General features: G+C 44.6%; 1 protein-coding gene across 1 annotated transcript; it reads left to right on the top strand.

Annotated features, from left to right (window-relative positions):
- The first annotated feature begins 1,002 nt into the window (after positions 1-1,002).
- On the top strand, positions 1,003-21,722 carry URI1 (URI1 prefoldin like chaperone). The gene is made up of 11 exons (XM_053449246.1): positions 1,003-1,180; positions 8,445-8,479; positions 9,182-9,260; positions 9,469-9,604; positions 18,558-18,649; positions 18,765-18,825; positions 19,620-19,779; positions 20,055-20,304; positions 20,500-20,642; positions 20,807-21,050; positions 21,405-21,722. Exons 1-11 carry the CDS (start codon positions 1,106-1,108, stop codon positions 21,588-21,590), a joined length of 1,461 nt encoding a protein of 486 aa, XP_053305221.1. The 5' UTR covers positions 1,003-1,105; the 3' UTR covers positions 21,591-21,722.
- The last annotated feature ends 2,042 nt before the right edge of the window (positions 21,723-23,764 follow it).

The raw sequence follows: 23,764 nt of genomic DNA, 5'->3' as shown, positions 1-23,764 counted from the left end.
GTTTTGCATTTTATTCATTATTATTAGCGCTGATTAATATTCTGTCGTGGCTGTGCACGCTTGCGATACGCCATAAGAATAGCAATTTATATGACATTCCGTGACGACAGTTTATTGTGAACCTGAAATGTATTCCCTCCGTACCCCTCAGTAACAGCGCTCTCCTCATACCCCGGGGCACGGGATTTAGGGTCAGGACGTTAAAGATTGATGGGGCAGTTGGGTATTGTGATTACCCCATTAATAGGGGCTTGTGTTCTCTAAATTGTCATATATGATAATGTATACGTAAACAGAGGGGGCCGTACCATTACGGGCGGGGGGGGGTATCCCAGGTGACCGAGACAGCTGGACCGTATTTCTTTACAAGTGCTTTATGAGATCTTCATCAGAAACCCACCCAGCAGCTGTGCGTTCAAATGGCAAAAAACTTTATTTAGATCTTACATTCTTGACATAAAGAGGCCAGTTAATTTAGTACTCAGGTGATGCAATATTTTGGTGTTTTCAAAACAAAATAAGAGATAATCATAATAATACACAAATAAATTGTAATAACTTTTTTGCTTAAAAAAAAATAAACAGAAATTTCACACTAGTCATTAAAAATAATGTAAGGTTACAGGCAATCTAATAAAAACATATCGTTCCGGGCAACCAATGGAAAAATATTATTGGTTTCCATGGCGACTGCCCCACAATTAAGAGTTTGCTGCACTATAGAGAGAAATTTAGCTCATGACTGGGATTTAAATAAACCCCACCCCGGTGCAAGTGCCCAGGGACCCCTGGCTGTGGTATCATGGCTGTGCTGCACTACGCCGTGATGCCCCTGCAGCTGGATGCTGTGGTTGCTAGGCAGCTGGATGAGGAGGTCGCTGGGCAGAGAGGGGTGTGACGGTTGCTATGCAGCGGTTGCTATGTTTAGGATCCCCGCCCCTTCTTACAGTAGGCACGTGCTGTTCTTCCACGTGAGACTCTCACAGTTCAGATCGCGAGAATGTGACGTCACTCCCCGTCTGTGCGTAACTGGCAAATGTGGAGACCGAAGTGAGGGGTCCAAGGAGCTGGGACAGCGGGCACACGGCTCGGGACAGCCGGCAGCATGGAGGACAAGACGGGGAACAAGAAGCAGCTGAGCCACAAGGAAGTGTCCAGACTGCAGGAAGAGCAAGGAAGGGTAAGGAGAAGGGCAGAACAGGGGTAATAAGAGCATGCATGGAGGTGCTGGCACCCTGACATGCAGAACAGGGGTAATAAGAGCATGCATGGAGTTGCTGGCACCCTGACATGCAGAACAGGGGTAACAAGAGCATGCATGGGGGTACTGGCACCCTGACATGCAGAACAGGGGTAATAAAACTACATGTGTGTGTATATATATATATATATATATATATATATATATATATATATATATATATATATATATATATATGTATGTATGTGTGTGTACTGACACCCTGACATGCAGAACAGGGGGTAATAAAACTACATGTGTGTATATATATATATATATATATATATATATATATATATATATGTATATATATATATGTATGTGTGTGTACTGACACCCTGACATGCAGAACAGGGGTAATAACACTATATATATATATATATAGATGCTGGCACCCTGACACGCAAAACAGGGGTAATAACACTATATATGTGGGTACTGGCACCCTGACATGCAGAGCAGGGGTAATAGCACTACATGTGTGTGTATATATATATATATATATATATAATGTATATGTATGTATATATATATATATATATGTATATGTACTGACACCCTGACATGCAGAACAGGGGTAATAACACTATATATATATAGATAGATAGATGCTGGCACCCTGACACGCAAAACAGGAGTAATAACACTATATACATGACATGCAGAACAGGGGTAACAACATGTCACGTTGGCTACCAACTCTCATTTCACATTCACTACTTGTTGCCCCAGCGGTGGTAACACTCAACAGACTGACTGATCTACCCGACCAGCGGTCCGACTTCACACAACGTCACGGGAAACTCAGAATTTGGAACTCATTTGCAGCTCAATTGATTTTTAGCAAATGTGTGATTGGTTGTTTGAGTTTTTGGTCTGGAGAATGCCGTCGGGGTAAAAGTTATCTTAACAGCTGGACGTGAATACACAAGTAAGAGGTTAAATTACATGTGAGAATTCATGTCTCGAGTCATGAGACCTCATTACAGGCGTATACCTTCCGCCCGGCGTCTAACCAACCTACCGATACAAAGTCAGAATTGATGTTTCTCGCCACATAGTGTCTGTTTTCTGTATCTGTACTTCCATGTGATGTTTTATAAATGTTCCTAATCACAGCAGCGGCAAAGCCGTTGAGTTCGTCTGCTGCAGATGATCCTTAAGCCTCCTTAGGCCAGCGAACGTCTCAGCAGATAAACCTCCAAACACAGAGAGGGGGAACTAGTCCTGAATCCACGGAGACTTCCTTTTTTAACCGTTTGCACAATAGCTCCGTTATTTTCAAACACAAAAGAAATACGTTGTATCCGCAGCCCTCGTGGGTCACTAATATCCTCCCTTTGCTTTGATTCCAGCCAAGCTAAAAAGTTAATTCATTTAAAGGGACATCAGTAGATTGTATGACTCCAGGTATCTTCAGGCATCGCAGCTGCCTCTTTGGGGTTAAGGGTTTCAGTTGCTTGTTGATATAATGAACATATTGACTTCGTAAGAAAATATTCATTGACGATACTGCTGGAAGGAGAGTGAAAAGTAGTAGTTGTTTCGGTTCTTTCTTTCTAACATAGATCTTACACCCATTATTGGAGATAGAGAAGTGTTCAGGTAAGGATAACCTTTGAACGATACAGGCGTAAACAGTTTGCCTCTTGCAATGTACCGGGGGGGGGGGGTTAAATCTGACCTTGTTATCTGCCGTTTGTGAATTACTGGTCTGCACCGACTCATTTAGTAGAAATGGGAGCGGGGCTGCATAGTTCTGGCCTACTATTTCTGCTACACCAGCTGCACAAAGTTCCATGACGCCATTTTGCATTCTTGAATTCCTGGACAGTTGGGAGAGCTGTCTTCACCCAACACAGGGGGTGAGTGTCACATGTCGCAGCGGAGCTCAGGGACGGAGCGTGAGGAGAATGGCAAAAACACGTGTGCTAGGCCCACAGGTCCAACTGCTTTACAAGGACAAAAGATATACCAGACACAGCAAAATTACTCAGATCACAAGAGACCCTCAAGGACTCGCTACTAAGGAGGATAAAAGGTTCAAAATTGTCAGGGTGTTCTTGTACCATGCGTTGTGACATGCTAGGACGCCTCCTGTCTGTGAACCGGCTGGGTTGGTGACTGGTACACATGTGCAAATGGACCACATTTTTCGGTTCATTTTTGGCTCATTTGTTTAGAGACAATGGATTTTGTTCCCTTTATTTCAGAACAGAATTCCTTGCCCATATTCACTCTTACTTACTCTGTCACACTCTCGCAATCACGTTCGCACTCTCTCTCTCTTATGCATCTTCCTACTCTTCTCCACGGACATAACTGGAAGGAACTTCTGCCAAAGTGTCAGCGCTTGTGGCGACGTCCTCTCCCCGAGCCTCCACTCTCTGACCTGAGGGCAGTAAGGCTGCGCTTGCGGCACCGTCCTGTCCCCGATCCTCAGGGCTTCGTACGAACCCTCGAATTTACTAACGTTTGGTAACTTCGCAATTCATGCGAATCTCTATGCACAGGTCTATGGACTGGAAGCCCCTCGGGGTGGGAGTCAGTGGGAATTACATGTGGGTTCTGGAGTGATTAAACTGTGTGCATGTCCGTGTGTCCATACTGCAAGCGCTTCAGACGGCATCCTTCCTCTCCCATCAGTTTTATTATAATTAGAATATTGTGCATTAATAATCACTCTATCCCCCAACCCGTCTCCTCGCTCCTGACCAGAATAATTTGTCAATATCTGTTTCTCTCCCGGGGAATAATATGTATGTATTTATTTTTTTTCTTAGGTGAAAACAAAGAGTGCTTAATTTTATTTCCAGAGGCACAAGTTGAAGAGACATTTTAATTATTCTATTCCAGCTCTTTCACCATCAGCGTATCATACAGGAGATAAAATTAATTTACAGATTAGATTTAGACATTGCTTGAGAAACGCTAATGCATCATTACGAGGACACTTTTTATTTCCAATGCAAATGAAAACACGGAATCAGAAAAATCTGCCAAATACACATATTGTAAAGTAAATGGGAGCCAGGAAGGTGCTTGTAACTGGTCAAGAGTAAAAATGTGTATTAATATGTGGAGTTCCCTACGTTAGGCTTTGATTTATCCTCTTGGTAGGAAGCGTGCGGGTCTATCCTGATACACCGCAACATTGTTACCCCCTGTATCTCCTGTTGGTTTATTGCATTCGGCCGTACTGCGTCTTGGCTACAAGGTAGCAAGTTCTAATGAAAGGTCTTATTATTATATTTTATTTATATAGCGCCAACAATTTACAAAACATATATTCAAGGGGTCTGACAAGACTAGAATTGACAGACTAAGACAAACCGGTACATTAGGTGGACGGAGCCCAGCTCGCAAGCTTACAACCTTAATCGTATATATAGCGGTGAGCATTAAACCTGCTTTACGCGGATAACCGGAGGCCGCCATTGCAGGTAGCCAAGACGCTCGTCTGCTGCTCTACACTCTTAAAATAGGACAGAAGGAGCTGGCCGCTTTATAGCCGGACGTACGAGCAGTTGCCTATTTACTAAACACTCGTGAGTCACTTGCTGACTGTTTCCACCTGGTGGCCATTTGTTAGAATGCACGCGGCTGTGATCTGCTGGGGTGACGCAGGTACAGGAGCTGAACGGGCTCGGGGGTAATACCTTTTCACAGTTACAGGACCGAAATCCCATACCAGATGATCTTTCACCCTTCCACCCTTGTTTAGAACAAGTTCTGGTTAAAGGCTGGTGTTTATACTGCTACGAAACAGCAATAGGTATCCAGACATGGAATAAATCTAGCGCTCTCTCTCTCTCTCTGGCTATCGTAATCGGTACGAAACACTACAGTTTTGGGTAATAAAAATCCTATTGTAACATCATCGACTGCCCTATGTTATGAGTTGAAGGCTCCGTGTTTTATTTGCACGCGAATGGCTTATAGAAAGAACGTATGAACCGTTGGCATTGGCCCTATCTGTCAAAAAAATATGCCTCATTTGCATATTAGCTAATTAAAGTAGCTTCTTGGAAACATTAAGTAAAATATCTTCTGTAACCTTTATCACTGTAGTTAATGGATATAGTCTAGCAAATCTCATAGACGGCCCTTTAAATAATGTAAGTGATTATGAATATGTAACTAGTTAATATGCAGCCATGAAAGGATTATCGTGTTGAGGTTAATGAATGTGCCGCTTCTGTATCTTCCAAGACTTCTGTATTGCTTCGCGCATGGGCAGGCACAGGACATTTAAACAGTCATATTTATATATATATTTTATAAAAATATATATTATATTATAATTATATATTTATTATTATATTTTTTTATTGTTCATAACACCCCGCGCCTGTCCCGCTCACATGTGTTTCTTTAGTTTTCCAATTTACAAGCCTTACGCTGTGCGGATTTGCGTTCTCACGTCCCGCACGCGTCATATATAAAAAAAAAAATATCTTAAAATCAATCTCCTGTAATGTTTTCAGATATTTCCGTGTGCCAGCTTTCATAAATATTTATTACAGCTCATTTTCCTCAACTTTTCTGTAGACATCAGTTATGGATAGAGACTGTTACTTATATTAACTACGTGAGAAAAATGCAGAAGCTAATTTCTACGGGGAGGTTAAAAAAAAAAGTATATATATTCTGGGGAAAAAACCTTGTAAAATTATTTGTTATCGCTGTAAGACAATGCTGAGCATGCACCGTACCCCTATAGAGAGCTTGTCCTTTAAGATTTTAAAGCAATGAATGTATTAGAATCAACGGCTCTGTTATCAATAAGTGACAGAATGCATTGATCTCCAGAGGGCCGGTAATGTGATGGATGAACCAAGTATCGGTCGCGCAGGTGCGCCTCTCAGCCTTTTTATTCTAAGGTATGATTGCAATATGTCCTCGCGGCGTGGAGTGCGTGTATTCCGGGGCGGGACATGTCTTCTAAGAGAGGCTTACACGCTGTAGACTTCTTGCGGTCTTTAGAATCATCCTTCATGTCCGTAGGATCCGAGGGGCTGTTTGTTTAGCGGTGGAAGCTTTGTGTACCTTTTTGGATGCAAAAATCAAATGTGCTGGCAGATGTTACACCAGCCTGGCATAAATCTATTGTCGGTGACGTGAAATGGGCACCAGAGCATCATTTTCCGCTGGAGCAAAATGGCACCGTCAAAGAGCAACCCTGATTGATGATTTTTTTGTCTCACCACATGGTATGCTTACATACGGATCTTTTTTTGTTGTTGTAAAACCCAGCCAATGGACGTGTTTTTAACGAGAGAACCGGCATTGGGATTATTCAGTATTTTTCTGTAAAGTATATATCTCTGTGAGAATATAGATTGTTGTAAAATCACTATGCAGACCCATCACTATGCAGACCCATATGCAAATTATCAGAAGATGTAGCTTTCTTGCTATCTATCGATCCCCTTTCTCGCTGTCGCTCTCTCCCCCCTTTCTCGCTGTCGCTCTCTCTCCCCTTTCTCGCTCTCGCTCTCTCCCCTTTCTCCCTGTCGCTCTCTCTCCCTGTCGCTCTCTCTCCCCGCTCTCGCTCTCTCTCCCCGCTCTCGCTCTCTCTCCCCGCTCTCGCTCTCTCTCCCCGCTCTCGCTCTCTCTCCCCGCTCTCGCTCTCTCTCCCCGCTCTCGCTCTCTCTCCCCGCTCTCGCTCTCTCTCCCCGCTCTCGCTCTCTCTCCCCGCTCTCGCTCTCTCTCCCCGCTCTCGCTCTCTCTCCCCGCTCTCGCTCTCTCTCCCCGCTCTCGCTCTCTCTCCCCGCTCTCGCTCTCTCTCCCCGCTCTCGCTCTCTCTCCCCGCTCTCGCTCTCTCTCCCCGCTCTCGCTCTCTCTCCCCGCTCTCGCTCTCTCTCCCCGCTCTCGCTCTCGCTCTCTCTCCCCGCTCTCGCTCTCGCTCTCTCTCCCCGCTCTCGCTCTCTCTCCCCTTTCTCGCTGTCGCTCTCTCTCCCCTTTCTCGCTGTCGCTCTCTCTCCCCATTCTCGCTGTCGCTCTCTCTCCCCTTTCTCGCTGTCGCTCTCTCTCCCCTTTCTCGCTATCGCTCTCTCTCCCCTTTCTCGCTATCGCTCTCTCTCCCCTTTCTCGCTATCGCTCTCTCTCCCCTTTCTCGCTATCGCTCTATCTATGCTGAGCGATGGGAAATGACGTTATATTATTCGAGTAACTTAATGCCAACAAAAGAGAGAGAGCCTAATTTACAATCTATTTAGAGCGATTCCAGCAATAGAAAAACCACAGTCCATGTTTGGAAATATAATGTATAAAATATAGTAAAATAATAACAATAACCTTCAAACAAAGGATATCCGTGTCTTCTATTACACACAGCACCTCCAGGGTTAATGGCTATTGTATAGGTGTCTACATGCTCCACCCACATTTACCCTCCATTTACCTATATAGTTCCTGAAACATTTGAAACAAAAGTACTTTCTGTGCCCCGGAGATGTGCAAAGAGAGAACCCCGCTGCTTGAAACGAGTTACAATTCACCAAACAGACGGGAAATCTGGCGTATTGCGACCGTTTCATTGGACAGCGAACGGTATCTGTGCTCTCATTGGAGGAGGTTTATAGGCAACTCCCTTTATAAAGACGTAATTGCGCCGTAAATCATGATAATAGTTGTGATATTGTTAATAAACGCCCCATTTCCCTTTTTTTGCTTTTAATAACGGAATTAACCTTTTTATTATGTCACTTTTGTTGCTGTTATTTACCTCCCGAATGCAAAAGCCATCGGCTGCGTTCGCTGCACATTGTAATAAACCAGCGACGTGTCTTCTTCTTCCTCTCGTAGCTTTAAGATGATCCTTTCTTATCAAAATTGATGTTTTTTATGTTTTTTTTTTTTAATTCAGTTTATGGGGAAAAAAAAAAGGGAAATTCAGAGCAAATGTCTTCCCGTGTCATATCGCCAATATCAGCCGAAGCAAGATAGTGCGCGGGAATGGCAAACGGGGAGAAATTACATTGTTTTCCGCCGTTATCTGCTTGCATTAGAAGGATGTGATAAAGCGTTTTGCTTCAGAACTAACGCTCGCCGCTCTCTGCTCTGACAAATAAAAATGTTGAAGCCGGCGCCGTTGAATCTGTAAGCTTTGGGTTTCTTGATGCATTGATATTCGCGGTGTGTATATATATATGTATTTTTTTCTTTTCTTTTCACACTCGGTTATCTGTTTTAATGACAGGTGGTCAGCGGCTGCCAAGAAAAGATCCAGCACTGGTAAGTGTAAAATCCAGATAAAGTCACCTTTTTGTGTGTGCGCACTCCCCCCCATCCAGTTTATTTCCGCATGGTTTATAGCTCAGTATTTTATTCTCCTGGATAATGAAGCACGGCGGTGTCTTACGTTTAGAGATCATCCTTCCATCAGCCCACTGACGATTGGTTTATATACCGGGGTTTTAGATGCAGTCACTGGAGTAATACAGCGGATATAGATACAGTTATTTAAAATACCACGTGATAAGCGCAATGCAGGACATTGTTACTTTGTGGCAGCGTCTTCATTTTCTCCCGGTCACCGATTAAATCACAGGCAATGGCCTTTAGGCTTTTGGCCAACGTGGATACATAAGACCCGTTAAAGCGGACCACTAGTCGGGTTTTGTTGCTGATTGAACGTCTCGGCAAACCCGTAGCGACTACCTTTCCGCTATCCAAGCCTTTTTAAATATTAAACGTCAGCTATGTTGTGCCAACTGACATTCAGAAATGAAAACAGAATTATACCGGCTGCTCTTTAAATCCGACGTTGTGAAAGATGCCGTCGATGTGGGTTCCAGGAGGAGGGAAGCAGCGTGGAGGACCCTGAGCTTCCTGGTCCGGCTGCTGAAGGCGGCTTCTGGAAGTTGGTCGCTGTAGACTTTTGCTTTGGTTCTTGTGTCAGAAACCTCTGTGACCCGAGGTACTTTCTCTTTTCAGGAAGAAGGTGGAAAGCGACTATGACGCGCTTCAAAAGCGACTCCACACGCTGCCGGACAAATTGTCTTACGAGGTCATGGTGGGTAAAATCGGATTTCTTTGTTAAGCAGATCTGCCCTTTCATCTTTCTGTTAAGATTTGTATCAATGGATTTTGTTCCCACAACTCCCAATCGCTATGTTTTTCTAACCTTTAGGATCCTTATGATTGAATTTCATACCAAGTTTAATGATTTTGTTGTTGGCACAGAAACAATGATGATGATATTTAATTATTTTTTACGATAGGTACCATTTGGGCCACTTGCCTTCATGCCTGGGAGACTAGTCCAGACAAACGAGATTACAGTTTTACTCGGCGACAACTGGTTTGCCAAATGCTCAGCGAAAGAAGCCTCGGCTCTGGTCGACCACAGGAAAAAACGTATGTATTTCACCGAATATACGTTTCAGATATCTGCCTAAAGATCACTCTTTGGCTTGATTCACATTTATGTCACTGTCCCAGACCCCTGACGTTCTGAAAACACGCAAGTCCCTCTCTCTCTCCTGGTATCACATGGCTCGGTCTGGCAGTCGTTGGAAAGGAAAGGGAGGAACTGGGGGCTACGGGAGATGGAATGAAATCTAGCATGGCGTCATATCCCTATAGCACTCAGTTCCACTGGCCTTTAGCTTGTCGGTATTCATATTCGCTCCTTTGGCAACAAAAGACAAGCAGTCTTCAGAAGGGGCTGGTACTTACTGCCCTGAAGGTAGCTGTACCCCCTGCATAGATTAACTGGGTCTTTTTAAACATGTAATCACCTGCAATGCGGTTGCAGTGCGAAACAATATTACTCCACTTTACACCTTTCATCAGCGATCCAGGGATGACCCCAGAGACCAACAATCTTATTTCTGCCCACTGCCAGCTACTGATCATGATCTACCGAACACAACCTCCCCGTAAGTAGAATTGCATGTAAATCCCTACATGCGCAAAACTACACGTAAAGCAACCCCGTTCAAATATAATCCCGGTTGCCGGACCCAGTGTTGCCACCTGGATTTGCTCCTAGGGAAGTTAAGCCCGAGGATCGCAGGGCTACGAGTAAAAGCGTTTTCTTTTTATAACTGCTGCCGTATTCCCCGGCCCTCCACATTCCCCTCTTGATTAAGGAGGATGTTAATCAGGCTCCAGAATGTTGCCTGTGCCTTGATACGATTCCCAGAGGGGAATACACAATTTGTCTCTCATTGGCATCCAACAGTTCCTTTAAATAGGATGTTATTTAAAGAGTCTTGTGTGCGTCCTTTACAGGGAACACGTGATACTCATTCTGATGTAATGCGTGACCTAGAACGTGCGTGCACAGGATCTATATATATATACATACATACATACGTACAGATGCATAAATATATATATATATGTACATACACACACCTCTGTGCACGAGGTGAAGTCTCCAGCATGTGTTGGAGGTAAAGCCGTAGAAATGGCTACATCTGTGTCCATAACCTGTAATACGTGTTTATTGGGATCTCATCACAGAGCTGATACTCGGGTGAGAACCCAAATGGTCTTGTTTTTGAAGAATTCCTGCATATAGCAGCCTGTTGTGGCGCATATAGTAAAGATCCTAGACGGCGCTTTCTTCCGGGTGTTATCACGAGGCTCGTTTCATTGCTGTCTGGAAACGAAGGCGCGCTGATATTTTCACAGAATCAGGCTGATTAACTACAAGCTGGGTCCGCGTTGCCTGCGAGTTCCTTAATAAAAGTACATGTTTTGTTCCATGTTTCTGTTTGTTTGCCCCGTCTTGCTGTTATTGCTCTGAATGACAGGCTCAGCTTTTTCGTACAGACGTTAACTCTTCTCCTCCCAAAGATTCAGTGCTATAGCGCGGCGTTATGATAGCAGACCTGCTGTTTCGCGTGGGTTCCGGGTTGAAATTGATAGGTCTTTTCTCTGATGCTGGTTCCCGACCTCTCTTTATCCCACCGAATAAGTAGATCGCTTTTGGGTTGGGTTATATATCCTCCACATTCCTCCATAATATTGAATAGGAGCGTTCTTTTAGAATATGACCTTCTGTCATGTAATAGTGGACTTTCCTGCGCGTTTGGAGGGCAGGTTGGGGGATAGGTGGGTGATCCGTGGCTCATTTACTTTAATCGCTTTACCCTTGTTCTGCTCGGGCACGCCGACTTGCCGAGCTTTACTGACACGTGGCCAAGAGCCTCACTCCAATCCCGAAATAATATATTTATTGGTAAAGAGAAGAAACAATGTAACCGTACAACCAACAAGGCCAAATGTTCTGTTTGGCCAGACACCTAGATCCGGTTTGGTAAACGGCAAGTATCTGCTTCCGGTAAGACATCTGGAGCCGGCAAAGTCCTTGGACCAGTTAGAAACTACGGGGGTTGAAGTTAGTTTTGTGCGGGACGCGCGATGAAGATTTCATTCTTGCCACGTTATCACAGCACCCCAGCATCTTAAGAGACTCGTGAACAAAAAACTTTTGATGCCTGTACTGCGACTTGCTTTGTCTCTGTTACTACACCCCCTGGTATTCACAGGTCTGTCTGGAAGACATTTGCCAAATCCACGGCACTGTCATATTTTTTGCCTCGTGATATAAAAAAAGGCCATAATTGCATCCTTTCTATTCTACTGCACTGCCTTCCAAAACTTTATAAAGATGCATTGAACATATTAAGCTATTAAAAGTTCTTTAAAGACTTTGCATTTCTCCTCCAAAAATAGAAATAACAGGCAACGCTACAGAATAAATATCCTGGCAAAAAATACTCAAAACTATTTAGCATAAGAAAAGAAATCATCTGGAGAGGAGCAGGAGAGGGGGAAAAACCTTTCGTGAAAGAGCAAATTACCAGGATTATTGAAATAAGTATTGCAAGTCTGTCTTCCATTGATTGATATAAGATGCGAACTGGAATCAACGCGAAGATACATTTTGCGAGGTTAATAAACCCGTTGGATAATGTGCCGGGCCGAAAATACAATTAGAGCCAAATCAGGGAAATCACTTGTTCGTAATTTATAATTCTGGGCGGAGTTTCCGAATGCACGGTGATTTTAAAGTGTTTATATAGGAAGCGCTCTTCTCTTTTAATTTCAGTCTTCTTACAATAGGGGATAATAAATTGCGTTCCATTCGGAATGTAAAAAAAGTTCTGCTTTTTAAGCACACAAAGAAAAAAAAAAACGGTCATCTTTATTCTTCTTGTGTTATCGGACATTTGCATTTTCAAAAAAAACTACTTGCAAAAGATCCGCAAACATTTCTTGAACAAATGTATTCTTGAAAACTGGCACGAGGCTGGGAGAACAATACAATTTCCACATCTTTATCAAGTGGAAACAGGGCACGACGTCTTTTATGCTTAAAGAACTTGCTTATGAGTCTAGAACCTTCACCTTTTATGCTCAAAGAACTTACTTGAGAGTCTAGAACCTTCTTCTTTTATACTCAAAGAACTTGAGAGTCTAGAACCTTTATCGTTTACGATTAAAGAACTTTCACGAGAGTCTCGAACTTTCTAGGATGGGTTTGAAATCTCACATCGACCTGGGTAGCATCATCTTTGCCAGCTCATGGATGGAGGCCCCAGCTCATGGATGGAGGCCCCGGCTCATGGGTGGAGGCCCCGGCTCATGGATGGAGGCCCCGGCTCATGGGTGGAGGCCCCGGCTCATGGGTGGAGGCCCCGGCTCATGGATGGAGCCCCCAGCTCATGGATGGAGGTCCCAGCTCATGGATGGAGGCCCCAGCTCATGGGTGGAGGCCCCAGCTCATGGGTGGAGGCCCCAGCTCATGGGTGGAGGCCCCAGCACATGGTTGTCTTCATTGCCCTCATTTGACTTACTATACATTCCAGACCCATTGTGACACGTTCTCGTTTGTGATCGGACCGTTGAGTATGACTTTAAATGGGTAGAGGTGTCCAGAGATGAATGGAATGTTTAGAACGATGCTCGACTCAATCAGTGTTCTTAATAAGTCCACGTCCGTTACGTCACACGCGTTTCCTGTGCTCATCTTGAAAGAATTCGCCAGGAAGTTTCTGCTGCCGACGTTTCTTTCTTGCCCTGCCAAAAACCCTTGTGGGCTCCGATATTGTGTCTGTACAGCAGATGATCCCAATATGCTTCAACATCCGCTATCAGACCAAGTTTCCAGAGCACGTGGCAGTAGGTGCGCCATCTCCCAGATCTCTCTTTTAAAACTGATAAAACATTCATGTTTTAAACAAGAAAACACAATAAGATCTACTCGTTTCTACAAAATCATCTCACCCGATAAAGGATTTTTTTTAAACAATTTTTTTTTTATATGTAGGACAATTTAATAAAAATTTGACGTGTACTCTAATGAGCCGTGGTCCTCCTGAAGTTATAGAGCAAGCCGGGGCCAGAAAGAACTCCTTTGTCGGAACCAGAAAGAACCTCTGTGATGTTTTCACCGACTGGCGAAGATATTTTAGGTGGTTTCCAAATAAACCTGTGATATTACAAAGCAATAAGGGGCCACGGAGTACTTTGTGCTCCGATTTTAATTAGATTTTTATTGCCAAAGGAATAAAGAAATAACATGTTCATTGTTTAATAACTTTTTTTTGTTGTTGTTTTTATTTAGGATTTACAATAAATACGCGGTGGTTGGTCTGGGAAGTGGGTCTCTTCTTAAAGGTGTAGACTCGTAGAATGTTTGTTACTTTGTTGTTTGTTGGGCATGATATCGGGACATTAAAGGAACGGGCAGGTTCCATTGTGGCTTCATGGTAACCGGTAAGGCTTATAGAAGAAGGCTTGGTCGTCACTTTTTGGGGGGGAGTTGACGTGTTTTCGTTTTTACCAGAATCTGTAAGAACATTGGAGAAAGTTTGCCCTGTCGACGGTACGATTGGGTTCCCGGTGCCTCCACGCGTGCTTTGGACAGACACAAGAGGCAATTGAAGGCGTTGACGGCGCTTCGCGACGATCTGTGTTTAGATGTTAGGCTAAAACCCTCCGAACTGTAATATCCACACTTGAAGCTTTTAAGAATTCCCAGCTGCGCCAGGCACTTGCGGTTTGATCTTGAGATTCGCAGATGACTCTTAAAGGTTTTCGAGCTGGATTGTTTACATTGTGGAACGTCGGGGTAGATGCAATCCGGCCTCGCTTTAGCTAATTAAGTACAAGGTGGATCCCAACCACCAGGCTGTAGGTATCGCTTTATATAAAGCTCGTTATAAATCATTCAGCATTTTTTAACCCCTTCCCTGCAAGCGGGGCAGTGATTGCTGGCGGGGTAGGGGTTGGGAAGCAGGCAAGGTACCAGGCAGCTGTCAGCTGCACCATGTGGCCGATAGATTTGCATATTTAATTACCTTTGAGGTTTCAATCATTGCACATTTCTGTTAATAACACCGCGGTTTGGGTATTGATATATTTTTCTCCTAAAGATTTCTGTGGGGGAGGGGGGGGTTGGCTTTACGTATGTAAATTGCTATTGCTTCTAATTTTATAGATTTTTTTTTGCCAGTGCTGCAAAGAACAGCCTCTCTTCTTTATTTTTTTGTTGCGTATCTAATAAATGTCACGAGGTTGCCGTCTCCGGCTGCGGGATTATTTTAAATAGTCTTTTTTTTTTTTGATGAACTAACAGCAAATGATTATTGTGCGCTTGGTGTAAAAGGTATCTTATGGGCTAAATAAATTGTTAAAATGTCCACGAATTGTGTGTAAGGTACAGAGATTAGTCCCCATCGGGGCATCCGTCTGCCCTGGAGAGTGCATGGATGCCCTGGAGAGGTGGTCTGGGGGCATGTAGCGCCGGGAAGGAACCGTAGAAACAAAATATTTAGAATCGGCGGCAGATGAGGGCCATTGGGTCCATTTGGATTGCCCAATATCACCAGGCGGAACGGGAGCTGGGTGTACCCTACGTAAGTAGGTTTCTGCCTGGGGCGTAGATAAGGCGGGGGGCAGAACTGATGGCATGCACGGGGCAAGAACTGGGGTCTAGATGGGGAAAAAAGGTTTGTCTAATGGGTTCTGTCAATCAAGGGCAATATGTTAATGTTAATAAGTTCCAAGGGATGCGTTTTGGATACACAGGCGAGACATGGGGGGGTCGATGAGATGCCTCCTGCTTATTTATGGCCCCGTATTAGTATGATTGTTCAGGTAGTGCATTGAATATAGCATGTAACCTTTTCGTTTAACTACAGCGAAATCTCCACGCCAATGATTTACTGCCATTCTCCCTTCATGAGCCACTATCCATGAGCAATGAATTTTAAAGACATTGTCAACTCAAGGATTCCACTGATAACATTTCAGTTCCGTTCCCCGGGATTTTATAAGCAGCCTGATTTCTGGGAGAAAAAAAATAAAAAATAATAATAATAAAAAAACCTCATACCTACTCCCCCCCCCCCACGCTTCCATATTTAATATTTTCCACTTGCCGCGGAAAAAAAAAAAGTTATTGATTTGACCTCCTACCTAAAATAATGTTCTTTAGATCTAAAGCTGGTTAGACACATTATCTGACTGAGTTTACTGAAGCAAAAACATTCCGTAACCTTAACCTTTTCCCTGACCCTCTGCTTTTAACAACTGCCGACATAGTTTTATGCTGTTATGTGACCATGCTCCGATGAAATCTGTCAAACAGCTTCTTGAGTTATTAGGCTGTCTTAGTCTGACCTTTCTGCAATCAAAGATATATGACTTAAGGGCTCCGATTTGCCATGGCAACCGGTCCAATTTGCTGCCGTGAGAAAAGGTCTAATTGTTGCAGAAATTTAATGATCTACAGCGACATCAGGGCTGTGAGATTTTATGAACTGTTTACACCGTAATTTTCATTTTGTTAATGCCATCTCTTTTTTTTCCTCCCCTTCTTTTGTAGCCCGTTCATTGCAAAAAGTGGCAACAGCTGTCTGTCTGGATAGGACGGGCGCGAGGAAAAAGCATGTTTGCTTCCCGTCTGCGGGTTTATGTTATTTTTTTTGGGGGGGGGTGGAGTGTGATCTGAAACGATGGGGGGGGGTTATTACACTCTGCGTTTTCTCTGCCAGATATTATTAACTGATTGACATTTTCTATGTTAATTTCTGAAGAGTGCTTTTCACGGATCTCACTTCACTTACAATCCATACATTTACCCCCCCTCCAAAAAAAAACCAACGTGGCTGTTTTAACATCTCCATTCAGATTTATGGTATTTTGGGGATGATGACCGGTTCGGAGGGAACGTGACATATGTAAAGAGGCGCGATATCAAACGATTATTTGCTTAGCGGTCACTATAGCCCGTGGGGCCGGACCCGGACAGCGCGGATCTTTGTTGCGGCATTGGAATTAGTGCACCAGACAGGAAAATAAACACACGTTGGGGTCGGGGGGGGGCTTTAAAAGAATCCGCTCGGGCCCGTGGAGAGAATACGTCCGTTAATAAAAGCAGGTCTGGGGCAGAGAACCCGTCGCCACCTCCCTCGGAACGAGATAAAACCCCCCCCCAATAAAAGAGCCCCTGTTACAATGTATCCGCATAAAACAGATTCCCTGGCATCCGATTACCTGGCTGTGCCAAATTTTTAAGCCCAATTATCTCCGAGTAAAATGAATATAATTTCAGGCATCGCACATTGCGGGGTGACGCTCGGTAACATTCAGTGAAAGGGGGTGAAATTCTTCCGTTCTAAGCGCCGGCTGCCCTCGGAAAAACAAAGTTGCTGTTTTTATTTATTTATTTTATTATTATTATTATTTTGTTTCCTGTGAAGTTGAAATCAAATCTCAGACCCGGGAAAGCGATGGATGTGGCTGATTATTTGGGACAAACGCGGCGTTTGGTTTACTAAAAAGATTACGGCGCGATCCGCTTTGCTTTATAGGACAAAAAGTATGGCGTTTGCACAAATCTGAAAATACACAATTGGAATTTATTTGAAACGTGAAACGTTATGATCCGTCTGGGGAGCAGGCACAGTTTTTCAATAAGTTACAAGGTACCTCCGCAGCGCGTCCAATAAAGGTACAGACTAATCCGGTTTGCGAGCACTTTTTTTAAATGATTATTTTGTTTGTTTCCGGACGGCTTCCGATTGCCTTCCTGAACCGCTGTTTACATTTTGGTAAATTCCTTGACCCGTACGTTCGGCTACGAAACTCCTGTCTTAACACGAGGCTGCCGGACCCGTGGTGTTATATCCCTAGGCTGTGAGGCCAGCGCACCGTTTAGTGGATCTGCTCCCCGTGTACATCATGTACATGGCGCTTCGCAGTTCTAACTTGTTTTTAGAAGGGAAGAATAGCTCGGGTTGTTAAGTTGGAATGAAGCCATGAAAGCCAATGGAATGTTCCAGGGTTTAGTGTGAAAACGGCACTTTATCCATCCCGTGTTCTCCGTGGTCACCTTCTCTATAGCCGACAGGGGCAGCCCGGGGTCCCGCAGCCGTCCGGACCCTTTCTGCTTGCTGGGCATTGTGGCAGCTAACGTGTAACGTGTAACAAGACTCTCATCGTTTGTGTAGAGCTAAAATTACAGCGTTCTCTTTGAAACCTGAAGTGTATTATTAGACTCAATTTTATAGCTTTTTTGGCTTTTTGCAACCCAGACTCTGCTAAATTCACCTTTATTTTTTATTTAAAAAAAAGGCATTTCAATATCATGGCGGGACATAAATAGGTGCAGATTGCTGAGAAAATGTTTTCTATCCATTAAGCCGAGAATACATTTAAATTTGGATCCGCAGCCTCTGGAAAGCGACCCTTTTGCTGCTTCTCGCGCTGCGCTGTGGTTAATGGGGCCTCGGGGGTCTGTCAGCCTGGTAGGGGGCTAATGTATGGGTTTTCAGGGGCTCCTATTATGTCGTATGTCGGGCTGCCTTTACCCCCACATAACACCGTCTCCTCCAGAAAGTGTATTAAATGGTTCGGGTGATTTCATACGGAGCGCTGCTTGTTACTGGATTATAACTCCCATGACCCGCTGCCACGAAATAATTGTTCTCTCTTTTTAATAAAAGACACAAAAGACCACTTGAATACCCCAATATTTTTTGTTAGACCAACCGAAATGACCATTTGGTGCGTTTACAGATCGAGGAATCCCAAACACAGTTATGTGATGTTACACGAGATCCATCTCAAACTATCAGTCAAGCGCATTAAAGAACTTCATTTGGGCTTCGGTTTACCCTTTAAATGCCGGAGCTCTGCATATGTTAGAATGTCGTTCGTTACACTTAAATATAGCTTATTCAATAAGATTCTGTGTAATAGGCCAGTAGAATAGTAACGTGCAACATGTCTTAGGGGTGTTACGGGCAGCCCCTCACACTCATCTTTTTTCCTTTTTCTTTCCTAGATGTTAGGAAAGCACTGGACGATTTGCAAGAAGTGTTAAGAAACTTCGAGTCCCGGGTGGAATTCACCAAAGACCTGCAGAGAATGAGCGGCGTAAGTGATAGTGGGGAGTGGTGAGGAGGCGCGAGCGCCCCCCAACGGACAGGGGCCGCCACGTGATCCGCGCTTCTCGAAGCACTCGACTAACGCCTCCTTTTACTCGCTGCAGGAAGACGGGGATTATTTTGATATTCGAGAAGAAGCCGGAGCGGAGACGGTAGTAACAAAAGGTACGCAGGTTTATTAACACCGCCACAGAACTCCGTGTATCCGGACCAGACAGTGTTACGCGCCTTTACTGCCATTCACGCTTCCAATATTCCCATTAAACAGGTTTTGAAATGCATTGATCTGTGTGATGGGGGTGCATGCCATCTACAGGTGTGTGTCAGGCGTGTGCTGGGAGAGTCTGTGTACACGGCGAGTGCCAATGTAGCGATTACACGCATGTATTCTAAATATATATCTGTACCGTGAGTTATTTCGCCCCCTCCTGCGTCGCTGCTCGCGTGTCAGCTGTCTGTTTTGCTGCATTGATCTCCTGCTCTCCGCTATCACGGCCAATTGTTTTAAGAGGGATTAAAATTCATAGCGAAGCCGGAGAAAGATTCTCTGTTGCATCTTTTATTACCAGAGCTGGATACTTGTAATGAGAATAAAGATTTTGGAGGGCAATAGAAATAAACGAGTTGCATAATCAGTGGAAGCGGCGGCGCTGATACGCGCTCCTGAAAAGGGGGGCTGCCGCTCCGAATACCTTTCCCCAGCTAAGGATCAGGGACTCGGCCCTTTAACCGGCCCTGAGGGGGTTACTCCTTTCTCACACGTCTCCGGATAGGGTGTCGCAAGGTAGAAATGGGATCCAATGGTTCTCGGCTGAACCTACTGCTTTAGGTGGGAGATTCTATTATAGGTGACAAAGAATTAGAGTTCTAGATCCATTAAAAACATGACTTTTTAGAGACGTCCTCGATTGTCGGGTTTCTACAGTAAACATTCCGCAACCTTCGCCAACGTTCCACAGGTAAACAGAGAACGGCGCACAAACCTCACTCTAAACCAAAGATAGCAGACGCCCTCGACGCCGACCTTCATGCAGGAGAGCGAGTTCTAGACAATGCAGAGTTATGGGCCAGGCTGGAGGAACTGGAGAAGGAAGAGGAACTTCAAGGAGAACTCAACGAGTAAGTGACCCGGCCACGTACATGGATTCACTTATTCCTGGTAAATACTTTAACACCGCAGCTCATACGGTTTAGAACAGGAGGGTTTACGGATCTCATTTTCAGGATTTGATTATCGTTTGGTTATGTAGTAGATGCCGCTCCTCAGTAACAGCTTGACACCGAGAATACGCTGGGCCGCCACCTACCACAGGTGGACATGAACCACACTACGTGATAAGAACCTCGGTAAGCCATGGTTCTTTCTTTCAATCCCCTCCTGTATTATATTGCAGGACGGAGGAGACATTCAGGGTTAAGAGCGACTTGTGTTCCGAAGAAGACAAAGAGAATCGGAAAACAGACCTCAATGTGGAGGTCAAAGACTCGCATACTCAGGGCAAACTTACAAAAGCAGAACGCGTACTGAGCAGCCATCACATCAACAGCTCAACGGCCCACCACAGCGACGACGACGAGGACCCTGGGAGCTGTAAAAACGCGGTGGCCACCATACACTTCCAACATACCGTGGAACCAAAAAGAGTGCGTTCTGTTTGTTTATGTGTATCTCTTCAAGTAAGGCTATACCCCTGATTGAATGCAGGTAGAAAACATACCTGTAAAGGACTCGGTGCCATCAGTTAATGCTACTGTGTTCAAGATGAACCCCGCTCCTTTTTTTCATTATTGAAGTCAGCAGACAAACGTTTACTCTCTTGAATAATTTACCTTTTTCAGGTCAGGATAAACACTGGAAAAAATACAACTTTGAAATACAGTGAAAAGAAGGAGGAGGCCAAACGGAAACGGAAAAACAGCTCCGGAAACGGCCACGCCGCCCCAGAACTACCGGTCATCAAGACACCAGCAGATATATACAGGTGGGTAGGGAGGTAGAGATGTATTATTAAGAGATGTAGGCTGGGACCCGCCGCTGCTAAATGTAACGTTAAAACACTCGAGCGCCCGGTAATATGTGGAAAGTTGCGGATTCCCGCAGAGACCCCATACACAGGGTAAAGCAGGGATTGTGTTTTGTTTACAGGGCGTTTGTTGATCTTGTAAATGGGGAGTACGTACCCCGAAAATCCATCATGAAGTCTCGGAGCCGAGAGAACAGCGTATGTAGCGATACCAGCGAGAGCAGCGCACCCGAGTTTGAGGAGCGGAGGTCCTACCAAAGGAACTGTAGCTTCGATGAAAGCCCGTTCAGTGACCATGGCGACAGCACCCAGGACCGCGACGACCGAGGGCAGAAGAAGCTGTCCCCTGTGTTCGGACCCTTGGAGGTGAGAGAGTCTCTCAGAGATGAAGTGTGCGCTCTCATGGGACGGCATGTTACTCCGTTACCGTATCTGGTTCAAATTCTGAAAAGGTTGCAGATATTGTAACTTTAGTAACGAAGGCCAGTTTGAGGGCCAATAATATTTGGGGTCTTATGTATTCAGTTCCCAACCCCTGTATTAATCAGCCCCCATATTACATCACTGGGTCCATTAATCTTGCATGTTTGCCCCATTTTAAAGTATTCTTTGTTTCTCTGTATAAGTGGCTGCGCCTTTTCAGAATGAGGGGTACCGTTACCGTTAACCAGGTGTGTTTATAAAGTTGTACGTGAGTTATGTGAATTTTCTATGTTTTAGGCTTTTTCGGGAACCGTGGTGGAAAAGGAGCCTTTCTCCTTCTCAGTACCGGTCACAAGCATTGCCCACCCGGCACTGCCCACTATCCCAGAGCGCAATTCCGAAGAGCCGTCTTGTGACACCCCCGCCGAAAACACAAAACGGGTTTCCAAATTCAAAGCCACCAGAATACAACAGAAAAAATAGCCCCTAACCTGGTTCTTAACATTCTCGTTCTCTGGTACTGACAGGAGAATGGAGGGCTGGACTTGGCCGCTCTGCTGGTGTTAAGGGGGTCTATGCTGCAGGGTCTTCTTGTGTTTAAAAAGGTTAACCTGATGTCTCTTTTTTTTTTAATTTCCTTGTTTTTTTTGTCTTTCCTCTGTTAAATTTTGTTCCTTCGCTTTTTCAAAAAGCCATTTTCTTTCTCTTCTTTTTTTGTGAGCGAATATGCAATTGCGGAGTAGACTTGATCCAATAAGTGCCACCATGCGTTTAACCATGGCACGGGGCTAAGTGCCCCTGCCTGTGCACATACATACGTTTTGTATGACCAGTTGCAACGTGTCCCATAACTTGGTTTATCTAATATGAAGGACCCAGCATGACACGGTCACGGAGCCACCGATGAGTTAATGCCATAATGCCGTTTTTGATACTTTCCATTTATTTTTCGTCGTTAACGTGCGACGGGTATTACCTGTCTGCCACCCTCTTAGCCATGTAACATGAAATTCAGGGTTCCCAACAAGCCTGGGACCCAACATATGGAGGTGATCACTCTTTTTATGCTTATGTGTGTCGGCACTAGACATACCTGTGTTATCACGGGGTATACGTTCATTTGTGAACCAGAGCCACGTGCCAAAGACTCGTGACCTCGCACGGCGCAATCAGAGGTGTCGCAACAGCAGAGAGTTTAATGAAAGGCTTTTTCTGCATCGGCACCCCAGAAAACAAATTAACTCCTTAAATCAGTAAAAATCTACAGTAAGGATTACTTGACAGCGCCAGTGACTATTCCCTATGTCAGGGGCGTCCAACGTGCGGCCCTCCAGCTGCTGCAGGACTACATCTCCCATTGTGCAGCTAAGGGGCTGGCTGAGGAGGATGGGAGAAGTAGTCCTGCAGCAGCTGGAGGGCCGCGAGAAATCTCGTCCTCTAACCCCTGATTACACCCCGACGGACCGCCCATGGCGTCCCCCATTTGGGTGCTCCGTTAGGTCTTATTACAGAGCCTCTGTAACGTAACGCTTCATCTCATAGCGCTGGGTTGGGAGGAATATTTTGATGGGGAAGTCAGGATAGCGTCCTGCTTATAGCGCGACGGGGGTCATATCTATAAAGTGCTGCTTAAAACCTTCCGAGTCCGATCAGTTATCTGTTCAGAATATCTTGTGTTCCTTTCCGCTTGTAGACTAAAACCGAATAAGTAACGTTCTCGAGGGCAAATGGAGCAAATGGGTTTCTGTACTTTTTGTTTTCCTTAATTTCGCCCTCTTGTAGTTCAATGTGGGAATTTTCAGTAAAAAACACAATTTTTTTCACCCAAGAAAATGGTATTTTGTAATAGTAATTTTTTCCACAGAAAAATACAAATTCTCGTGAATCGTTTCTCTATTTTTCACAATGGTAAATGTAAAAAAAAAAAAAAAAAAAGCTAAATAAAAGTTTCTACTGTGAGTTTGTGTTGGGTGTTTTCCGCGTGTTTCCCGTAGCGTTCCGTGTTCGTGACGGCGGCTCACGCGTTAATGAATCGGGAGCAGCCAGCGGCTATCTAAATCCGTTTGGGCAAAGTCTAGCCGTGATGCCAAGACATCTCCTACCTACACGTAACCCGTGAAACGTTGTGTTTAGTCTACGGTTCCTCTGTTCCCCTCCGTCGGACATGGCCGCCCGGTTTAGCGAATCCGTTCCCTTTCGGGCAGACTTGTGCGTGTCGGGACGCCGCGATGGATCTCTTTTGGTGCGCGACGTTCTGTTCCTGCTTTCCTTGCGTATCTGTGCTTTTTTTAACGTTTCCGTTGAAGTTACCTTCGTTTTCCGTAATCTGTTTATTCTCGCCAAGATCGGCGGGGTGGTTTTCCAGTTTGCGTTGCGTTTAGTTCCACAGTCGGCGTGACGCGTCGTCTCCTCCGGTGCCAGGATCTGTAAGCTGTTAAGTTTCGGTGTGTAGGCAGCTGCGCCGCTCCGCGGGGGACAAAACCTTTTGTTGGGGCAATCTTTGTACACCAGCAGAAATATAAAATCATGTTTTTGTTTTAATGTCTGGGAGCAACAAGGAACTGTTCTGACAAATCGAAGTTATTTTTATAATCAATGCTAATAATTCCAGTTTTTAGTCTTAAAGCCCCTTTTTGTTGTCTCCGAGAGCTATTTTT

This window comes from Spea bombifrons, chromosome 10 (assembly GCF_027358695.1).
Source record: "Spea bombifrons isolate aSpeBom1 chromosome 10, aSpeBom1.2.pri, whole genome shotgun sequence".
Taxonomy (NCBI): domain Eukaryota; kingdom Metazoa; phylum Chordata; class Amphibia; order Anura; family Pelobatidae; genus Spea; species Spea bombifrons.
This window is presented reverse-complemented; position numbering and strand designations above follow the sequence as displayed.

Coding starts and splice junctions, on each gene's coding strand:
- URI1 (XM_053449246.1), top strand. CDS start 1,106: ATGGAGGACAAGACGGGGAACAAGAAGCAGCTGAGCCACAAGGAAGTG. Junction 9,261..9,468: donor AATTGTCTTACGAGGTCATG/GTGGGTAAAATC, acceptor TTTTTACGATAG/GTACCATTTGGGCCACTTGC. Junction 21,051..21,404: donor CTGTGTTCGGACCCTTGGAG/GTGAGAGAGTCT, acceptor TCTATGTTTTAG/GCTTTTTCGGGAACCGTGGT.